The sequence below is a fragment of the Syngnathus acus genome, chromosome 10, assembly GCF_901709675.1.
Source record: "Syngnathus acus chromosome 10, fSynAcu1.2, whole genome shotgun sequence".
In the NCBI taxonomy this organism is placed as follows: domain Eukaryota; kingdom Metazoa; phylum Chordata; class Actinopteri; order Syngnathiformes; family Syngnathidae; genus Syngnathus; species Syngnathus acus.
This window is the reverse complement of record NC_051095.1, coordinates 23,251,776-23,272,933: the sequence shown is the minus strand read 5'-3', so window position 1 is coordinate 23,272,933 and position 21,158 is coordinate 23,251,776. Positions and strand designations below refer to the sequence as shown.

At 42.2% G+C, this 21,158-nt stretch overlaps 3 protein-coding genes and 1 long non-coding RNA gene across 4 annotated transcripts; 1 reads left to right on the top strand and 3 right to left on the bottom strand.

Annotated features, from left to right (window-relative positions):
* The first annotated feature begins 20 nt into the window (after nucleotides 1-20).
* Nucleotides 21-7,711, top strand: LOC119128899. Its single transcript, XR_005099094.1, has 3 exons — nucleotides 21-222; nucleotides 1,702-2,493; nucleotides 7,354-7,711. It is a non-coding gene; the product is annotated as an uncharacterized LOC119128899 (long non-coding RNA).
* A 2,110-nt stretch (nucleotides 7,712-9,821) lies between these two features.
* Nucleotides 9,822-12,304, bottom strand: LOC119128896 (protein Wnt-8a-like). The gene is made up of 5 exons (XM_037261757.1): nucleotides 12,278-12,304; nucleotides 12,075-12,204; nucleotides 11,425-11,550; nucleotides 11,166-11,308; nucleotides 9,822-10,379 (listed from the first exon to the last, which is right to left on the bottom strand). The coding sequence occupies exons 1-5, from the start codon at nucleotides 12,290-12,292 to the stop codon at nucleotides 9,822-9,824; spliced, it is 972 nt and encodes a 323-aa protein (XP_037117652.1). The 5' UTR covers nucleotides 12,293-12,304.
* A 601-nt stretch (nucleotides 12,305-12,905) lies between these two features.
* On the bottom strand, nucleotides 12,906-15,029 carry LOC119128895 (protein Wnt-8a-like). Its single transcript, XM_037261756.1, has 6 exons — nucleotides 14,581-15,029; nucleotides 14,445-14,478; nucleotides 14,223-14,352; nucleotides 13,782-13,907; nucleotides 13,554-13,696; nucleotides 12,906-13,472 (listed from the first exon to the last, which is right to left on the bottom strand). The coding sequence occupies exons 1-6, from the start codon at nucleotides 14,652-14,654 to the stop codon at nucleotides 12,906-12,908; spliced, it is 1,074 nt and encodes a 357-aa protein (XP_037117651.1). The 5' UTR covers nucleotides 14,655-15,029.
* Nucleotides 15,030-19,084: 4,055 nt separating this feature from the next.
* On the bottom strand, nucleotides 19,085-20,730 carry tmsb2 (thymosin beta 2). Its single transcript, XM_037261758.1, has 3 exons — nucleotides 20,583-20,730; nucleotides 19,686-19,790; nucleotides 19,085-19,533 (listed from the first exon to the last, which is right to left on the bottom strand). The coding sequence occupies exons 2-3, from the start codon at nucleotides 19,783-19,785 to the stop codon at nucleotides 19,496-19,498; spliced, it is 138 nt and encodes a 45-aa protein (XP_037117653.1). The 5' UTR covers nucleotides 19,786-19,790; nucleotides 20,583-20,730; the 3' UTR covers nucleotides 19,085-19,495.
* Nucleotides 20,731-21,158: the final 428 nt, after the last annotated feature.

The window sequence follows — 21,158 nt, the reverse complement described above, 5'->3', positions numbered from 1 at the left end:
GGATTTTGAGAGGCATAGATGACAATAAAGCAGTTAAATTCCAAAGAGTCTGTATGGGTTAATTCAAATGCACAATGTGGCAGTGCTGGAATAATCAATTTAAAAAATATATATTATTCATGTGTGCGAAATGAAGGAATATATTTGAAGAATTTCAAATGAGGTACATGGAGACAAGAGTAAAACAAAAATTGAAAACAGGATATGATGATCAGTTTGTAAGTCGGTTTGTAGATGGCTCTCTACTGCAGAGCCTGCACAGCTGTTAGAACAGGAGTTGGCGACAGTAATGGGTTTGAAGTAAGGGTAGGGGTGCTCAGTGGCCTAGTGGTAGAGTGTCCGCCCTGAGACTGGAAGGTTGTGGGTTCAAACCCCGGCCGGGTCATACCAAAGACTATAAAAATGGGACCCATTGCCTCCCTGCTTGGCACTCAGCATTAAGGGTTGGAATTGGGGGGTTAGATCACCAACTGATTCCCGAGCGCGGCACCGCTGCTGCTCACTGCTCCCCTCTCCCCCAGGGGATGGATTAAAATCACACGGGGATGGGTTAAATGCAGAGGACAAATTTCACCACACCCAGATGTGTGTGTGACGATCATTGGGACTTTAATCTTTAATCAGTGCTCAGCCCATTACTGTTTGCTATCGTGATGGATGTGGTATCGAGGGAAGTGAGGGGTCGACTACCATGGGAGCTGCTCTACGCGGATGACCTGGTATTGATGGCTCACAGTCGAGAAGACCTAGCTAGGAAGCTAGCGGCCTGGAAGACATGCCTGGAAGTGAAAGGAATGAAGGTGAATGCGGCAAAATCATAGGTCATGGTCGGTGGTGCTGGCCTGGGAGTGATATCGCAGTTAGGAGCATGGCCATGTGGAGTTTGCGGGAAGGGAGTGCAAGCTAACTCTATCCGGTGCAAGGGTTGTCAGAGATGGGTACACCGAAGATGCAGCGGAGTAAAAGGCAGCCTACTAGCTGCAAGTGAGACCTTCCAATGCAAGCGGTGCAGGGGAGAAGTCGCCCAAGCAGACCCAGCTGAGCAAGAGGGGCTCGTGGTAGATGGGGAGATGTACGAGGTGGTGGACAGCTTCTGCTACCTTGGAGACATGCTTAACGCTGATGGGGGGGTGGACCTAGCAGTGACCACAAGGGTGAGAAGTGGGTGGAAGAAATTCAGGGAACTCATGCCCTTCTTAACATCTAAGGCCCCATCCCTGAAGATGAGAGGCCAAGTGTACTCAGCCTGCGTCAGAAGTAGTATGACGTACGGAAGTGAGGCATGGGCCCTGAAAACAGAACACGAAGACAAACTAAACAGAGCAGAAATGAGGATGATCAGATGGATGTGTGGTGTGTCAATGAGGGAGGAAAAGACCAGTGCAGAGCTGAGAAAGAAGATGGGAGTGGAGGCCATAGTGGATGTGGTGAGGAGAGGCAGACTGCGATGGTACGGACATGTAGTGAGGAAGGACGGGAATGACTGGGTGAAGAAAGTTATGTCGTATAACGTAGAGGGAACAAGACCCAGTGGCCGACCTAAAAAGACCTGGCAGACGACCGTGGCAGCCGACATGAAGGCACTCGGCATCAACCACGAGATGGCCATGGACCGTTCCCGGTGGAAGAAAGCCATATCGAGAACCCAGTCCAACCCAGCGGCGCCTGGAAAGCGGACTTTAAACCGATGATGATGATGAGTTTGTGTTTGTTTTCTGGTGTGTATTGATGGTTTCAACTGATGGCTAGTGAGCAAACTTAGAGGTGGGCGTTATGAGGATATACGAAGATGACAGTAAAATAGTGTTTTTACCTTTTCAACTAGTGTTGTGTTGTCATTTGTCGCCTGAAGCAAGCTGCGAGTAATAAGAGCGTCAGAGGACATTGATTGATGTGATTAGATGGGCAAAAACCTTGTTTTTTCAGTAAGTACATACTCAACACACTTATTACAACTACATTTTACATTTTGTTTTACATGACTTGTCGAAAAGAGAAGTGTGTTGAGGCAATTCTGCTGATCTAGTCCCATCCCGATTTCAACCAAGGATTTCACTGCCAGACACACAATCTACATATCTACAGTACTATCTATTATACCACCATAACCAAGGAAAAAGGAAGAAACAAAGGAAACAGAAATTTGACATAGTATAACATACGATTTGAATACAGCAATGACAAGTTAAATGGAAGTTGATAGTAACAATTGATAGCAATTTGATTTGAATACAGCAATGACAAGTTAACTGGAAGTTTTAACATATTTTAACAGTTTGATTTGAATGCAACAGTAACAATTTAATCGGTTTTAAGAGCGTTGGAGTCACAATCTCGCACACGCTCTGGGCTCCATCACCTGGGCTCTCTGCTCTCAGCCCTCCGGTTGCTTTCCAAGGCTGGAAGTCCCTTATTTTCAAGGGCGCTAGACTTTGTTCCTTTCAGCTTATTTTACAGGTGCAACCCCATGAGGGTCAACGTCAAGTGGAAATGGTCTGGTCGATTGCAGTGAAAACCCAGTTTAGGAGATCCGTAGCAGTTGGGGAAGTGCCTGTTCCTGCCACGAGGAGATCTGTTCCCGGTGTGCCCTCAAGACTGCAACTCCCTCTCATTTATGTATTACACATTCAGCATTCCGCAATATTGTTTATATATTTCGGTATCAGCGTTTGACAACAGTGTTGAAGAGTTTTTGTAACATTTGCACACATCAGCAGCATAGGCACTAGCCTGTATTGGAGACATAATACATGTACATAATACCCTAACCTTTCTGTTCCAACCACTACCAGCCACTGGCCGCAGTTGTTCAAATATCAACAGTCTTCGAAGCCCAAGGTTATGTCTCAATCTGGTATGTTCGGGGACATGTCAAATGTGTCTTGTGTGTGTGCCATTTGTTTTTGTAGTCACAGATAGAAAAAAACTGATTTCGACTGTTGCACATTCACAAACATCTTCAATCACCATTGACATACTCAGTAGTGTTTAAAAAATATATTTTCAATATAGACTGCGACTCCACCACTTATCAATCGTATACTTCACAGCTGCCACCATGTGGCAGAAGAAACAACACCATAGCCACGTCTACAGTATAACGTATTTACCGTATTTCCTGGACTATAAATCGCAGTTTTTTTCATAGTATGGCCCGGGGTGTGATTTATACTCAGGAGTGATTTGTGTGCGAAATTATTAACAGATTATACCATTTCACATTATTTTCACACTAAATCGCATGAGGCCGTTCTAGGCCTGTGGAATAATTAGGACTGCAACTGACAATGAAGCTGACTTAAACCATGTAGAAGACGAAGCGCTGCATCTTCTACTTCCGGGGTTAGAGGTATTTTGTTTCATTTTAATTCAACATTTTACCAGGTAAGTCAATTGAGAACATTTTCTCATTTACAGTGGCGACCTGGAAGCAAGGTGTATGAAGTGTCTTGCCCAAGGACACAATGACACGTGACTGACAGAGTTAGGGTCGAACCGCCAACCCTCCGGTTACTAATCGACCCGCTCTACTGCCTGAGCCATGGCCGCCACAGTTGTTTATAAGCAGAGATGGGGACTCGAGTCACTGTGACTTGGACTCGAGTCGACTCGAGTCGCTGTTTTGATGACTTGTGACTTGACTTGACAAAAAAAGAAAAAACTTGAGACTCGACTTGGACTTGGAAGTTAAATACTCGGGACTTGACTTGACTTGAGACACGATGACTTGAATGACTTCAGTGTTATTTAGTTTATGTTTTCAGTTTGAATATAAAATTAATACATTTAAAAAAATAATATCGATAACACGGTAGGAGCGCAGGCTCAGAATGGCGTTGTCATGATTGGATTACGACCCTGTCAATCAATCAGTCGTGCCCTCTCTACCTACCGAACGTGTTTATTGGAGAATCACGGCCCTTTATATCAGACATGCGCAAACATGTCAGCGGAAGCGGTACCGCGAGTCGACACCTTCGGCTATCGCAATTACTTTTATGACGACAAAAGACGGACAGCACAGTGCGAGATATGCAACAAAAACATTTCGGACAGCCAGACGACAACTTCAAACTTTGTCCGTCATCTGAAGAGCCATTCTGCCAAGTACCGTATTTTCCGCCCTAAAAGGCGCACCGGGTTATAAGGCGCACCTTCAATGAACGGCCCATTTTAAAACTTTGTCCATATATAAGGCGCACCGGCTTATAAGGCGCATAAAATAGAAGCTATACTGCATCAAACTGAGGTTGACTAGGGTTGCGGTATGCATCCACTAGCCAATAACCAACGAGCCCTCTGTAAACAATCGCGTTTCTCAAACGATCTCCTATAAAATGATCAGAACTGACTAAAGTTCGATCTAACGCATTGGTACTACTTACCTATGTTTCCCTTCCATATCGATCCGTAGATTTACTCGAAACATTAACAGAGCAGCCTATTTTGACATGAAATAGCCTGGTACGTATAGCAGCTATCGCAATAGCATTAGCCATCCGCAAAGTCTCACGAGCCTCAGCGAAGTGTAAACAATCGCGTTTCTCAAACGATCTCCTATAAAATGATCGGAACTGACTAAAGTTCGATCCAACGCATTGGTACTACTTACCTATGTTTCCCTTCCATATCGATCCGTAGATTTACTCGAAACATTAACAGAGCAGCCTATTTTGACATGAAATAGCCTGGTACGTATAGCAGCTATCGCAATAGCATTAGCCATCCGCAAAGTCTCACGAGCCTCACCTCGCAATCTCCCATGAGCCTCAGCAAAGTGTAAACAATCGCGTTTCTCAAACGATCTCCTATAAAATGATCGGAACTAACTAAAGTTCGATCCAACGCATTGGTACTACTTACCTATGTTTCCCTTCCATATCGATCCGTAGATTTACTCGAAACATTAACAGAGCAGCCTATTTTGGCATGAAATAGCCTGGTACGTATAGCAGCTATCGCAATAGCATTAGCCATCCGCAAAGTCTCACGAGCCTCACCTCGCAATCTCCCATGAGCCTCAGCAAAGTGTAAACAATCGCGTTTCTCAAACGATCTCCTATAAAATGATCGGAACTGACTAAAGTTCGATCTAACGCATTGGTACTACTTACCTATGTTTCCCTTCCATATCGATCCGTAGATTTACTCGAAACATTAACAGAGCAGCCTATTTTGACATGAAATAGCCTGGTACGTATAGCAGCTATCGCAATAGCATTAGCCATCCGCAAAGTCTCACGAGCCTCACCTCGCAATCTCCCATGAGCCTCAGCAAAGTGTAAACAATCGCGTTTCTCAAACGATCTCCTATAAAATGATCGGAACTGACTAAAGTTCGATCCAACGCATTGGTACTACTTACCTATGTTTCCCTTCCATATCGATCCGTAGATTTACTCGAAACATTAACAGAGCAGCCTATTTTGACATGAAATAGCCTGGTACGTATAGCAGCTATCGCAATAGCATTAGCCATCCGCAAAGTCTCACGAGCCTCACCTCGCAATCTCCCATGAGCCTCAGCAAAGTGTAAACAATCGCGTTTCTCAAACGATCTCCTATAAAATGATCGGAACTGACTAAAGTTCGATCTAACGCATTGGTACTACTTACCGTAATTTTCGGACTATAAGTCGCACCGGAGTATAAGTCGCACCAGCCATAAAATGCCCAAAAAAGTGAAAAAAACCCATATATATGTATATAAGTCGCTCCTGAGTATAAGTCGCCCCCCCACCCAAACTATGAAAAAAAAACGCGACTTATAGTCCGAAAATTACGGTACCTATGTTTCCCTTCCATATCGATCCGTAGATTTACTCGAAACATTAACAGAGCAGCCTATTTTGACAGGAAATAGCCTCGCGGGTACAACAGCTATTCGGTGACGCCCCCTGACTACAGTTGCCGTAATGCTGGGAAGCGATGCGACCTTGTAATTTATTAGTCGTACTAAAACGTACTGAAACATTTTGGCAGAGCACTGTGTACAACCAGTATGGATCAACAAATTCATCAGTTGATCCATATATAAGGCGCACTGGCCTATAAGGCGCACTGAGAAAACTTTTGAGAACACTTTTGAGAAAATTTTAGGTTTTTAGGTGCGCCTTTTAGGGCGGAAAATACGGTAAGTGCTTTTCATTTGTCTAAATAGGTGTGTGTATATATAGCTTTAATGCAATGAATATGATGATGAAACTGAATTAAGTAAATATGACTTAATATGGAGCAAGTTAATAAATAAAAACTACAGTTAACTTGACTTGGACTTGACTTGACCTATTTAAGGACTTGACTTGGACTTGACTTGACCTATTTAAGGACTTGACTTGACTTGCCCAAGAAAAAAATGACTTGGGACTTACTTGAGACTTGAAGGCTAAGACTTGAGACTTACTTGAGACTTGCACATGTGTTTCTTGGTCCCATCTCTGTTTATAAGTGACACAGAGGATGAAGATTTTGTTGGATTTAATTACTTGGAGTGACGCGGTTGGTTCGACAAACTTGTTAGCATGTTATTCATACTATAGTTATTTGAATAACTCTTAATATGTTACATCAGGCATGTTCTCAGTTCCTTTTGTATGTGTTTATGTAATGTTAGCATACCGTACCGTTCAGGCTGTTGTTGCCTATTCTATTTTTATTTTGAATTGCCTTTCAAGATGACATGTCTGTTCTTGGTGTTGGATTTTATCAAATAAATTTCCCCAAAGTGCGACTTATACTCCGGTGCGACTTATATATATATATATATATATGTCTTTTTCTTCTTTATTATGCATTTTATGGCTGCTTGCAGGTCAGCCAGTGCGACCCACGCAGTGACGCCTGCCACATTACCGGTGCGTGTTTCTTTCTTACGTGACATCCTAAATAATCTGAATTTCATTGTGAAAAAAATCTGAAAATAAGCACCGGAAGATAATTTTACCAATGCTTTACTTATTTTTTCTTGATTTGAACAAATGGGTAGGGGTGGGAAAGGCTATGCGGTCCCTGGGGGACAATCAAATAAAATAGGCCATACCTTAACAAACTGCTATGCTATATCTATTGCTTTTTACTCTCTATCTTACTTATATTAGTGAGAAATAGGGAGAAAAACTCAAATCACAAAACAGCACTCGTCATTCGGTTTTTCATGCACTCAATGCATTTTCTCAGCCCATATTTGTCATTAGGAAATCTATGGAGCTTCACACCTTTGCACTTCATGTGTGGCATCCTCCAGACACACATGTGGATAAGGCTCAGCAATTCTGAAAATGGATGGCTCAAGTATATTGAATGGAATGCATATAATATTTCAAATGTTATTTGTTATCACAATTCAGTCCTAAGTTTTGATTGTGACTTTCGAGATCTGCACAATACTAAAAATTACATTACAGTAGATTTCCAATTTTTTCAATAATTTAATGTCAATACTATTTTGTGCAAAAATATGCAGGCTACTTTGCTTCTGTTTACATTTGATAGTTTTCTATAGCAATTCTAGTGGATGCATTTTTCATTTGATACAGGGCTGTATAATAAAGTGAGAAAAGGTCAGTAGTCATGGTGTGTGGTATCATTTTGTACAGAATAACTGAAAACATATCATGGTACATTGTGTTTTAAAATGGTGTGTATTGTGATTTCTTTTTTTTATGTCGCACAGCACTAACTTGGGATGTGAATAATAAACAGATCAGTTGAATAAAAAGAAAAAGATCAATTCTGCTTTAGAATTGGAACTGCAGCCAAAAGTCTTGCACTGACATCTTTTGGTCATTGTTGGTAATGTCCACCTTTTTTTATTTTTAATCACTACATCTTCAGTAGTGATTAAAAGGGATTGGGTTTCGATCAAGTTCAAATTAATGTAATTTTGTGAAGCATATTGTTTGTGTTTTGTGCGTGCAGCAATTGAATTAACAAAGTCAATCTTTTACCCCCCTTTTATTGTTATTTCTATGGGCTGTAATTATTGCAACAAATTGGTATACCAGTGAAACATTCAGTAATGTAAGGTGATGACCACATGCATACATATCTTCATAAAAATAACAATTGTGCTTATTGCCCACCTAAATCTCCTCATTGCAGACCTTTTGTTTGGTGATTTTGAGCTATTAAAAGTTGCTGTGACTCTTCACCGTTAGTGTTGTTGTCATACAAACCGGATCTTATAATTTTATTCTAAATCACAGCATTGCCTAAATCCAATCTTGTATCCCGGCACAGCGAGACTTGTCTCTTTGTTTCTCACACGTAGGTGATAGAGGAGGGTGGCGAGGGAGGTGGGTGATCAATCAATGGTGTGATCCACCCCCAAGACCCTCAAGCCTGTCTGAGTGTATACATGAGTCCTCCTTGGGGGCCTTTGTGATGACCCCCCCGCCCCCCATCTACTGTTGTACTCTACTGTTCTGATTTTGAAACGTATCCCTGCTGAAAGGCTGGATCTTGCCACCGTGGGGTCAACACGGAACACTGTATGATAATAGAGCAAGTGTTGGTTTAATTTGGACATATGTTTGACCACGCTGTGGGGAAAAAAGTTCATTCACAGACTCCCCTATTGAAAAGGGTGTTCAGTCTGACCTTATTTGACTCAAGTAAAATTGATGAGAACAGACGTGGTCATTTGGAGCAAACGTCATGTCAGTAGATTGTCTTTTTTGGCATCAATATGGAAGTCATCATGTAGAGCTAGTGGGAGAGAAGAGATAAGGGGTGGATCGGGGAGGACCTCCAGTGGGGCAAAGCCTTCATTAGTGCACAGCAGGACAGCATGGGAAATACGGGGCATCCCCAGGAGCAAACGGGCAAATGGGAAGGATTAGCAGCTAAAAAGTTTCTTGTTTTCAGAGTCAATATTTGGGACTTTTGTTATTATGACCTCCCTTGCCTGAAACAGAAGGCCGCATTTCTTTCTTATTAATTGTGAAGCTTTAGCTCCAGCACCTTTCGTGACCCTGAACAGGATAAGCGGTGTTGATAGATGGATAATTGAGAAGCTGTATGTAAGGTTGCTAGTGATCCTTTTTTTGGCCCTTAACCATGCCAAAACGTTTTTAAAAGACTCCTACCCCCTCCGCCCCAAGGATGGACCCCCGATGAAGGGGGCCATCTTTCATCTAAGACACTGGCAGATTTATGATATGTCCAGCTGAGTGGAAGATTCTTATTCGATCCAAAGGGTCGAAGAGGATAGAAGGCAGTCAATCAAAGACTGTGGATGCAGGTAACCAAAACAATTAAATTTTTGTTGAGGAACTGTGAGTATATTTTGCGCATTCGTTACGAAGAAAAAGTGAAACATCAAACGTCCTGCCTTCTTTGAACTTTGATGTATTGTATTGCATTAGCATGCTCTAAATGTGAGCTGTGAGTTTGGCATCCTCTCAGATTATCAGGACAAATGCCTGGTGGAAATACTTCACTAATTTGTTTCCCAAAGCCCGAGAATCAATTCAATACACGTTGGCTTCAAAGTACTGCTGGATCAACACCTTGATAGGATAGAGGTGTCATTTGCACCATGTTATCCCTGTAATCCGCTGTTTAGTGGATTCACGCCATTCTTATTCTAATGCCCACAGCTTCCCTTGCGGCTTGTTCCCAAGTAAAGCAATATTCAGTAGTTTGACATGGAAAAACAACAACAGCACAATACTTAATATTTAAAAATGTATTCAAAGACTGAGGCAGCACTGTCGGTTGTTTATATCAATGACAAGTTCATATAAATAGATGCAAAAGTGCAAACATGATGGCAATTCGGATATTGGCCCTCATTTAGGAGATTGTCACACAAGCTTGTTTTATTTGGGTCCACGGCGTCTGCGTCCGAGGGCGTGACCTTCCGTCGCTTCCCTCCTGGCGCAGACGTGTTTCACCTTGACTTGCGAGCAGTTTTCACAGTTCACCTTGCAGCACCAGTGGAACTTACAGTTACAACTGGTCACCACCTCTGCACGCCTCTCCTCCACACTCAGGCCGCACTCGTGGCACAGCCTGCGGCAGCTTCTCCTCTCCCGATGTGTCAGACCCTCGCCATGCTGCACGCACTCCCGGCCCTCCGTGCCATACAGGCCTAGAGTGATGTTTCTCTTGCAGTAATCTGGGGAATCCTCCATGTAGATGAGTTCGGTCTTGGGGACACTGCCAAATGCGTCAGCAATGGCCCCGCGGCTCTCTGCGCTGTTACCCGCCCTTTTGCGCTTTTTGTCGATGTCCAGTTTTTGGGCTTGACTGTGCTTGACCTTTAAATAATCGCCAATTTCTCTGAAGTTCGACAACTGTGCCCAACACGTTTGGACGCTGCAGCTCTCAGACATGCCGTGACATCTGCAGATGCGCTTCATGGTCGCTTTCACGGCCTGTTGGAACACAAGCAAGAAGATTTTCTTGACATTATCAATTCTCTCTTTAATTCCCTGCATCTTACTGACAAAGTTTGTACTCATGTTTATGTTAACATTTAATATTCAAGATTGCCGATATCCAAATTTATAAGATACCCTCGATTTTGAATTTACTTAATTACTGTCTTGCAATTATTGTTTTACTATGTTTATGCTCTGCTGTTTTTTTACATCCTTTTGAGACCAAAGGGAAAAATTAGTCAGTCAGTCAGTACTTTTTAGGGTGGCGCAAATAAAATATATACCAAAAACAAATGTCCACCACAGTGGACCCAATCAATAGGCTGGCAGTCAAGAGGATATTTATTTCTCTAGTGCAGGGGTGTCAAACTCGTTTTTTTCGCGGGCCGCATTGTAGTCATAGCTTCTTTCGGAGGGCCATTATGACTGTCAACCCAAATAAATGTATGAGCACCTCATATTATATACAGTAAAAGCTACAAAACAAACTGACAAATAACTTGTTTTCAAATCAGACGAGTAAAAACTGGTCAAATATAAAAAAAAAAGATATTATTAAAAGTGAAGACAATTTGCAATTCTAGTAATGACACACGAAATTGATGCACAATTTGTCTTCGCGTGCCACATAAAATGATGTGGCGGGCCGTATTTGGCCCCCGGGCCTTGAGTTTGACACCTGTGATCTAGTGATAGTCACATCAGACATGTGAAAGAAATTTCAGTTTATCAGTCATTGTATTTGGACTATCGAATCTGTCTAAGTGTGAGAATGCTTACAAGACGTCCAGCTTCATTGTTGTGCAAGTTGACAACAGCTCTTGAGTCCTGACCAGTCTCTTGCGCATCCACATACTCCTTGGAAATCCTCTCCCCGAACTCCACGTTATCACTGCAGCCGCCCCACAGCCAGCCTTGCCCGCCTATATACACACAAAGCACAAGAACAGGGGGTTTGCCATGTATTTCTTTTTAACCAGTGGGATGCAGTTAATTCGAACAGTCTAATGGTGTATACCATTTTTTAATATGGTCTTACCGATTTTGCCATTCCTCGAGACATCACAGCCACAGTTGTCAAGGTCTCCCATACTGCAGTTCCTGGACAGAATGTACATGACTCCTGCAGCACTGATAGCATGGACAAATGATGTCTCCCTGGTGGCTGCAAATGAACAAAAGTGCATAAGTATTGAAATGATCAATTTTTAAGACGAGTGCTGAGTGAATAGCACATAAACATATTGTACAGTTTCACGCTCAAGCACGCTGGTGGGGGGGCGTGACGTGTGCATTTCCTCTTTCTATACAGTACAGTAATCCCTCGTTTATCACGGATAACTGGTTCCAAAAACCACCCGCGATAAGTGAAATCCGCAAAGTACGGTCACCAACAAGAAGTACTGGGCAGGCTAACGAGTTAGCAGAATGATGTTAATTCGCGATCGTGCTAACACGCGAAAACGGATTTCTAAAGGAATGTAAACGAACATTTGGAGCAATACTACATTGTCCTAAAGGTTAGACACATGTTTGCTCAATTTAGAAGTTTTATTTTGACTTTTAAATGTTTTTTTCTTAATTTGGAAAAAAAAATCCGCGATGTAGTGAAGCCGCGATAAACGAAACGCGAAGTAGTGAGGGATCACTGTATGTGATTCCACATTTAGAATCACGTAGGTTACCCACCGCGTCTCAATCCCTTTAGCTGGACAGCGCTTTCCGGACAGTTCCATCTGTCCCACGTAAACTGGTGTTTGCACTCCTCGATGCCACTCTGCGTGCCAACCTGGACGCTTTTGGCGTATGTAAGATAAGCCTAGGAAGAAGGCATGTGTTCATTATTTATGCTAAAATGTCCCCTCAGCGTTCTCGTTTCAGTTGTCATTTACCTTGGATCCCGTCATCAAAAAGTTACCAGCAATCCTGAAAAGAAAGTAACAATATTATTGTCCCGCTCTCAGAGTACAAACAACTTAAGATTGTTATTCACTTACCAAGTGTGTCCCGGAGAAATTCTGCATAGAAAAAATAGAAGAAGCCGCTGCAAGTGTACCATTTTGACCGACAGTCGACCAGCAAACTTATTTTGAACCCGCGCTCTGCAATTTAAGTGGGGAACAAGCTGGGCCTCTGTGCCTTTACCCCCAAGCAGTCAAAAAGCTGATTGGATAACGGATTTAGGAAACGCCTATAGGCGATGCGCACTTCAATGGCTGGTATTAGAGGTGATAGTTATTTAACTTCCAAAGCTGCATGACACCAAGAAGCGAGTGAGACCAGCTTGTTACAAACCAGACGTCTTTATTTTATATAAAAATATTTTGTTAAGTACATTTAATGTACAATATCACAGTTTGAAAGCAATTTTGATCAGGTACCCTCAAGCACAATTGCGGTGTATGACGTTATTTGTACTGTAATTGGTATTTAAAATCCAGTTTATGATATGAAGTGCAATTAGACAGCATGCAAATTATTAGGTCATGGAAATGCACCCGTGCAGCACAAAGCTGCCCATTAATGTCCACGCGGACGGTTTTTACGTTTTGCTTTGTTGTGTGATTTTCTGGCACTTCCCTTGCGTGCACAGTAATATTTGGTCACCACCTGTGTGCATTTGTCACATTTAACCGTGCAGCACCAATGGAATTTGCAATTACAGCTGCTGACAACTTCAAGGTGCTTCTTTGCCACCCGGAGTCCGCATTCGTAGCACAGCCTGCGACAGCTTTTTCTTTCCCACAGCGGTAAGCTTTTGTCCCCCTTGAGGCATTCCCGTCCCTCTGTGCCATCGTAGCCTAGGCTCTGGTTCCTGACGCAGTAGTCCGGGGAATCCTCGAAGAAAATGAGCTCCGTCCGCGGGATGTTGCGGAAGGCCTGCGTAATGGCGCCTCTGTTGTCTGCGCTGTTGCCAGCCCTCATCGGCTTCTTGTCTACTTCCAACTTCTTGGCTTGGGAATGCTTAATTTTCAGGGAGGTGCCCACCTCTCTGAAGTCGGCCAGTTGCATCCAACACGTTTGGATACTGCAGCTTCCAGACACTCCATGGCATTTGCAAGCTCGCGTCATCGTAGCTTTGATTGCCTACAAGAAGACGGAATGATCATAAACCGGAAAGAGAATATTCAAACCTCAAGAATCTGAGTTTGTAATTGAATGCCTCACTAGTCTCCCAGCCTCATTGTTATGGAGGTTAACTGCAGCGCGAAAGTCGTGACCATCTTCCAAGGCATCCACAAACTGTTTGGAGATCTTCTCTCCAAAGGCCACGTTATCGCTACAGCCTCCCCAAATCCACCCTCTGCCTCCTGAACAGGAAAAACAAATTAATTTCTATTACACCATTAAATTAATGAATATATATAGTATATATATATATATATGGTGCCAGACCTGTCTGTCCTATTCTGGAATCATCACAACCGCAGTTGTCAAAGTCTCCCATGCTGCAGTTCTTGGTGAGCGTATACATCACTCCTGCAGCACTGATGGCATGGACAAATGATGTCTCTTTTGTTGCTACTACAAATCAAAACCAAAATTAGACTTTGCAAATATGGATGGTACCCCGTGCGCAATGTGTGCGTAAAATAGAACCGTGTCACGTGTGTTGAGTGCTTAAAATGCTCTTTAATTTCACAGAGTCTTCCGGTGGGAAAGTTTAGCACTATTTGTGACTTATTGTCGGTGTGTTCAATTTGGATTATGTCAATAAGTTAAGAGCAAGGTGACAGAATCGGTGACGTTATAATTTGTGGGCGGTTCTGCGTGCTCGGTGCCGTTTCAGTTGCCATTGCTTGTTTGACTTGCAGAAAATTAAGAATCATTTCTTACTATTTCGATGTGAGGACAGCTGAAGCATACTCTGTGGACAGTTCCATCTGTCCCAAGAAAACTGGTGCTTGCACTCTTGTATTCCATTCTGCGCACCCACTTGCACACTACTAGCGTAGGTGAGATAAGCCTTGAGAGATGCAGCCAAATGCGTGATCATTTATATTAATTATCTCATGAAATGAAGTTTTTACTGCACAAATCGATGCGTGGTGTGTTTACCTTAGGACCAGTCATGAGGAAATTATTCGCCGTCCTATCAAAGGAAGAGTCCAAGAATAATCAAAATTAATCCAAATTTGAATGCCAGCAAACACAAGGTTTAAAGTAGGTCCACGAAAATGTAGAAATGACAAACCAAGTTGATGCAGACTGCACAATCCAAGTCGTGGAGAGAACCATCCCAATAAGAAGCGTCCTGCAGCCTCCCATGACCGGAGCGCAAATTCCTGTTTATTGGAGTCCCAGATGAGAGTCGCAAAGAATGAAGCGGTCCACTAAAGGTGTACCCCAACCTCCACGCTGATTTTATTTATATGGTGGTGGGTCCTTTGATTGAAAGATTTGTCGAACAAGTAACGCTCCACTGTGAAAAAGACGACAATGATGGTCCCGGCCAGTAGACAAATAGGAGCCGTCCGCGCATAAGTGCACTTCAAAGCGAGAACGCAGACACTTCAGCAGCCCCTCATGAATTCACCTGCATCGATCCAATCCCCTTTTCCCAACAAGTAACAACATGTAAGTAATTTATAGTAATACCTTATTAAATCCCGATATCCTTTAACAGAGCCATCGCGAATATTTACCGCACTATTTGAAATAACGGGTGATATTTCTTAGCCACTCCCTTTTTTCTTTCTTTTTTTACTTTATTTTTTGGAAAATGGCACCAGTGTCCCACAGGGCACATGGTGACGACAAAGCCATAAAGTCCTGCAGGAGCTAAGCCCATATAGTCATGTAAATATCTTCTTCACACATCGCCGACATTGGCATCTTGGTGATAATAGGATAATAGATGTTTCCTTCAGAAACAACCTGGTGTGAAAATAGTCTGGAATTTACAATAAGGGTATAAAAATCCACGAGAGAGAAACATGCAGGGTGAGCTTTGAGTTGGAATGGTATATTTTTACCCCTTCCACGTGTCGAAATAAATGTATAGAATTTTTTAATCTCCTCTGGTTATTTTCCTGATTTAGCCTATAATTATTGCAGTCAGTCATTAAAATTAATCTCATCAATTTCTGTTATTCCTTAGCGTTATTCGCCAGTATCGTGACTAACATCAACAAGATGCTCGACTTGTCCAAATCCCCAAATAAACCACTCAAAATCCCCTACAACAACAACACACTCAGCGAGTGGAACAATGGACGGACGATTGGACGAGAACATGAACGCTATAGAATAGATAAGTAAATGAGGATAATCCCTATAATTAGATATCGCCCGCAACATTCATCATGCAATATGACTGAAACCCAGCCACTCCGGACTTGGATAGGATATAATACGTGCCAATTTAAATCTCGCGGTCCTAATGTCTTAATTAAGGGAGATCTTATACATTTTAATGGGTTAACAAATTCAAACAATGGTCTAAACACGTGGGCGTGGTTGCCATCGAAAGTATGCTGACGAATCTCGTGGGCAATTGTGACATTCGCCTTCACAGCACAATCAATGCTACTTTCAGAGCCATTTCTAAATGGCTTCATCAAGATCATCATCATCATCATCAGCAGCAGCAGCAGTAGTATATTATATTAGATGTTTTAGTTTGTGTTGTAGTAGTTTAGAACATGTATTTATTTATTTTATACTGATTGATTGATTCATTCATTGATTCAATTATTAATTAATTAATTAATTTCTTTATTTATTTACTGGTAGCACTTGTAGGAGTAGTATTTGGAAATTGTAGAATTTTAATGGATTTTGCATGTTCTCCCCATGCATGTGTACGCTCTGGTACTCTAATTTCCTCCCACATTTCAAAAACGTGCATGGCAGGTTAATTGTGCACTCTAAATTTAAGTGTGATTGTGAATCGTTGTTTGTCTATGTGTGTCCTGCAATTGGCTAGCAACACCAGTTAAAGACCAAGATTTAAGGTGGTCATATATCTTTTATGAGAGTTTCAAATAGCCTTGGAATATTTAAATAATTCAAATAAGTTGAGTTAAACACAGAAATGCACAAAACTAATGCACTTAACACATACTTATTGATCTGCAGACTAATAATGTTGCCAAAGTACTAGTACTGACGGCTTTAGCATTTTTTTTCTTACTGTTCACATTCACTTTGTGATGCCTGGTCGCAGTTTGACTTGTATGTGGGCAGCATGGGATCGATTCATGTGGGTGTGGTCGTTTGTCTCTATATGTGACCTGCGACTGGCTGGCGACGAGTTCAAAGTGTAGTCTGCCTTTCGCCCATTGCCGAATGGGATAGGCTCCAGCATCCCCCACGACCCTGAACAGGCTAAGCGATGTTGAAAATGGATGGATGGATGGATGGATGGATGGATGGATGGATGGATGGATGGATGGATGGATGGATGGATGGATGGATGGACGTTAGAGTTGCATATAGTGTAGAGCATAGGTGTCAAACTCAAGGCTCGGGGGCCAGATACAGATTCCGCTACATCATTTCATCCGGCCCGTGAAGACAAATTTTGCATCGACTTTGTGTCATTACTGAAATTACAAATTGTATTCACTTAAAAAAAAAATAGTGACACTGCTTGCAATTTTTATTACATTCATCTTAAAATATTTGAGCAGTTTTTACTAGTCTCTGATTTCAAAACTAGTTATTCATCTGTTTGTTTTGTAGCCTATTGAAGACGTTGACAATCATAATGCCCCCCCCCCGAGGGAAACTGACTACGATGCGGCCTGTGACAAAAATGAGTTTGACACCCCTGGTGTAAGGGTACACGCGCCTGACTTGTGTGTGGGCAGCGTGGAATCGACTCCCGCTCAGTGATGGTGTGTGATTGGTTGTTTGTCTCTATGTGATATATTTGATATACATCCGCCTGCCCTCGAACACCTTCAGATCCCCACCTGTCCTGACCATCCGTAGAACATCTAAACTGGACTCAAAGAGTTAAAATGCCTCAGAAAAAGAACATAGCCATTGAAGACTTTGAAAGTCTTAAACAAATGATTGAATCGCTCACGGAGGAAGTGGGCAAAGGTAGACTGTGGTGGAAAGTTACGGACTGGGTGGTAGGTGGCACGGCACATGACACAAGGGTCTCAAACTATCGTAGTTTGTGGCCCTCGCCTTCATTTGAAAGTTAGTGTGGCCAGCGATTTTGATATGAATGGTTGTGTGTGGTGCTGATTCGAATGTGTCTTTTTGGGAGCATATACTATGTACTGTATTTTCCGCACTATAAGGCGCACCTAAAAACCCTACAATTTTCTCAAAAGCCGACAGTGCGCCTTATAATCAGGTGCGCCTTATATATGGACCAATATTGAGCCACTACAGCAGGCGTGTCCAAAGTCCGGCCCGCGGGCCAAATCTTATATATGGGCAAAGTTTTAAAATGGGCCATTCATTGAAGGTGCGCCTTATAATCCGGTGCGCCTTATAGTGCGGAAAATACGGTATTTATGCAAGAAGCTCTTTTCTACTTTGAACTTTGATAAGTACAAGTACATGTCCAGACTTACTGATGAGCATCTTCGAGCCCTACTGAGGGTCTCAACTGCTTCCTCCCTTAAGCCAAATGTGGCTCAGCTATGCGAGAGGAAGCAATGTCAGGTCTTTAGTAGCAAGAAGTAGAAGCCATGTTCAGAACAATGTTCCTTCCAAGGTTAAAGAACTGTTAATACAGATATGTGAATAATAATAAATTTCCCTCATCAGCAACTATATGCGGTTTCTTCAGTTTTCTATCTGCTGTATTATTATTGTTTTCATTAGTATAATTATATTTATGTATTACTGTTTGATTATTTTTCTTACATTTTATAACTGTCACGGGACAGACAGGATAACCAAATGCGTCACAGTTTGTTTATTGACTTTAGGGGAATGGGACGTGGAGAGTGGACGCAGCGTGGCAGGAGGACGAGGCTGTGACTGACATAAACAAAAGCGGGGCACTGACCAGGGTGCTAGGAGAGCACAATAAGAGAGTGACAATAACATTAAAAGTTTTTATTCAAGCCTAAAAAAAAAAACAATGCGGCTCAGCCTCACCCCAGACTCTATCTCTTGTGGCCCCCAGGTAAATTGAGTTTGAGACCCCTGCTGTACATACACTACATACAATGTACAGTCACTGTCGGAAATGAGGCATAATTACTTGATCATCACTCTCCTGGAAAAAAGTATGCCTTATTCAGTACAAGAGCTAGCTATATGAGAAACTGAAATATTAGTGCTCTGAACTCACTTTCAAAGTGGTATGATGGCAAAAAAACATTTTATTATTGTGGTGGTAGTGTTACACTGTTGTCGAATAGGTGAGCAACACGGTGAGAGATGTTTCTAATATTTTGTTACTCACTCGTAGCTAAATGAATAACCTACAGCTGGTAGCACAATGGAGTCCAAATGAAAATGATCAGTTTCATAATTGACTTGACTTCTACATTTGTACCATTGACTGAAATTGTTATTTTGTAAAGGCTTGATAATACCTTGTACAATGTGCCATATTAGTGCAGATGTAAAATGATGTGCCCAGTGAGTATTATGTAATCATTCATCTGTGCTTGTTTTTGATGTGGGTGTTTGTTGCCCGACCAGCAAGTGCACAGTGTGTTCTTTTTATTTTTCTTGCATTCTAGTATACTTAGAGGAGACTGACAAAATACACATGATCATTAGGTTCCGCATCTTGATATTTATTTCAAAATGAAAAGTAAAAAAAAAATATTAAGAAAACATTCTTAATGGTTTGGCTCCAATGGTTCTCTCCATTTTTTTATTTTTTTAGGGGACCTCCCCCATCCCCTCATTGTCTGGGTACCTGCCTCCTGATGCTACATCACAACACCACTCCCCAGTTTGGCAATATCGGTGAGCTGTTAGCTATAAGCTAACAGAGTAAGACAGGCAACCAGGCTAACCCTTTTCTTTCAAGTAGTAAAGAGAACCCATGAAAGGATAAAAGCCCTGGGAGCTCAGGAGGACCCTATTTGAAGACCGAAGTCGAATATTTGAGTGGTGTAATAATTAAAAGAAAGTGCATTTTGCTGTGGCATCCCAGCTTCTTTTCTTCATGTGCTTAGCAGTCAAGGTGTGGCATCTCCTTTTCTCTCTTGCTCAATAGCTGCAAAAAGGGGCAGAAAAATTGTCAGCATCAGATGACGAGGCGGGAGAGTTCATTCAGTTCATTATTTTCATCACATGCTTTTTTTACACGGTGGTGCAATGAACAGAAACTATGAGGCGCTTTGTTTCGGAGAATAGCGGGAGACTCACTCTCTTTGGTGGGTAGAGGATTTTTTTCTTTTGTCTCCGTCTTCTTCAGCTTTGTCTTGTCAAAACGGGAAATCTCAGTCATATCAGGCTTGTCAGACATTTTGACTGTAGACAAAAAACAAAAATCACCTTAGCATTTGACCGATAAAGCATCCAGTCAAATATTGAAATCGTTTCATTTCTTAACTCTAATATTGTTTTTAATGTGTCACTGGCTTTGAATGATTCAACTATGAGCACCAGAAGTGGTTGCCTGTGAAGGGAGTGGCTTTGTGCAGCTATCACATTGATGCCCGAGTAGAAGCTGCTTCCACATAATGCATGTAGCAGCACGTGCCCAGTTTTACGCAACTGTCCATTTTTTCCCTTGCCTCTGTCTTTCCTCGAATGAGGCTGAAGTCTTTGTTCTGTCCTTCTGCATCCACCCCTGCAGCCTCGTGGTGCTCGACTGCAGTCATTTTCTTGACCTAGCCCTCAGCTCTGACATGTCCTTCGACCCAGTCACGCTTGTTCCAACCCTACTGCATCGTCACTAAGGCTGCTGGATAATTCCATCAAGTAGAAAATGGTCTAGTAACATGACCAGATGTTTTAATGATTAGTGTCAAAGCCATTTGGATCATGGCTCTAATGATAGCTACATCCAACTCTGCCAAGCCCTTATCAGTACAATTAACTAATTACCCAAACACTAATCCCCATTGGTACTTCATCAGCATGTGCACAACCATCCCTTTTCACATTTTCTTCCACTTGCTGCCATCAGCAGGCTGCCTCCGGTGCTCCAGCCACACCCCAATCCTTTGTCTGATTCCCAGTGACAAGCGGCCGTAAAGACCCCCACTGACACACAGATGTGAGAAACATGCTGGAAAAAAACCAATGAACTTTCCTTACCGATGTTGCACGCGAACAGCGGGCTCAAATCCACTGGAGGAGACGAGAGGATATGGAAGGGTAGCGTTAGAGTGGGAGAAGGGAGCTTGAGTGTATCTGTCGGTGTGTGCACTCTTGCCTGTATCCAGGGTGGGTATTAAAGGGGGGAGGTAATGGAGAGAGAGACAGAGGAGAGAGAATGACTAAGAGCTTAGTCAGTCTTCCTCTTGGTCATCAATATTTATGGTCGTATGGACGAAAGACAAGAATTGTGTGATGCTCGGCCCATAAATAAATGTATATTTTAACTTTGAACAATGTAACAAGTGCAGGCTTTTTTGTCTAATTTAAATTGTCATCTGTTTTGTTCTGAAAGTCAATCCTCTCCTATACTGTGCGTTACACAACGACTATGGTCACTGTTGGTAGAGCTAAGACCGGTGGATTACATTCATTGGAACACAGAATAGGACGTCACAGCACAAAATACTGCATTAGACAAGCAAACACAATGAAATCACTCATTGGTAGCCACAATAATTTAAAGATAAGGTCAACCCCAAAAGATTCTTTACAATAATAGGATTAGTCTAAATA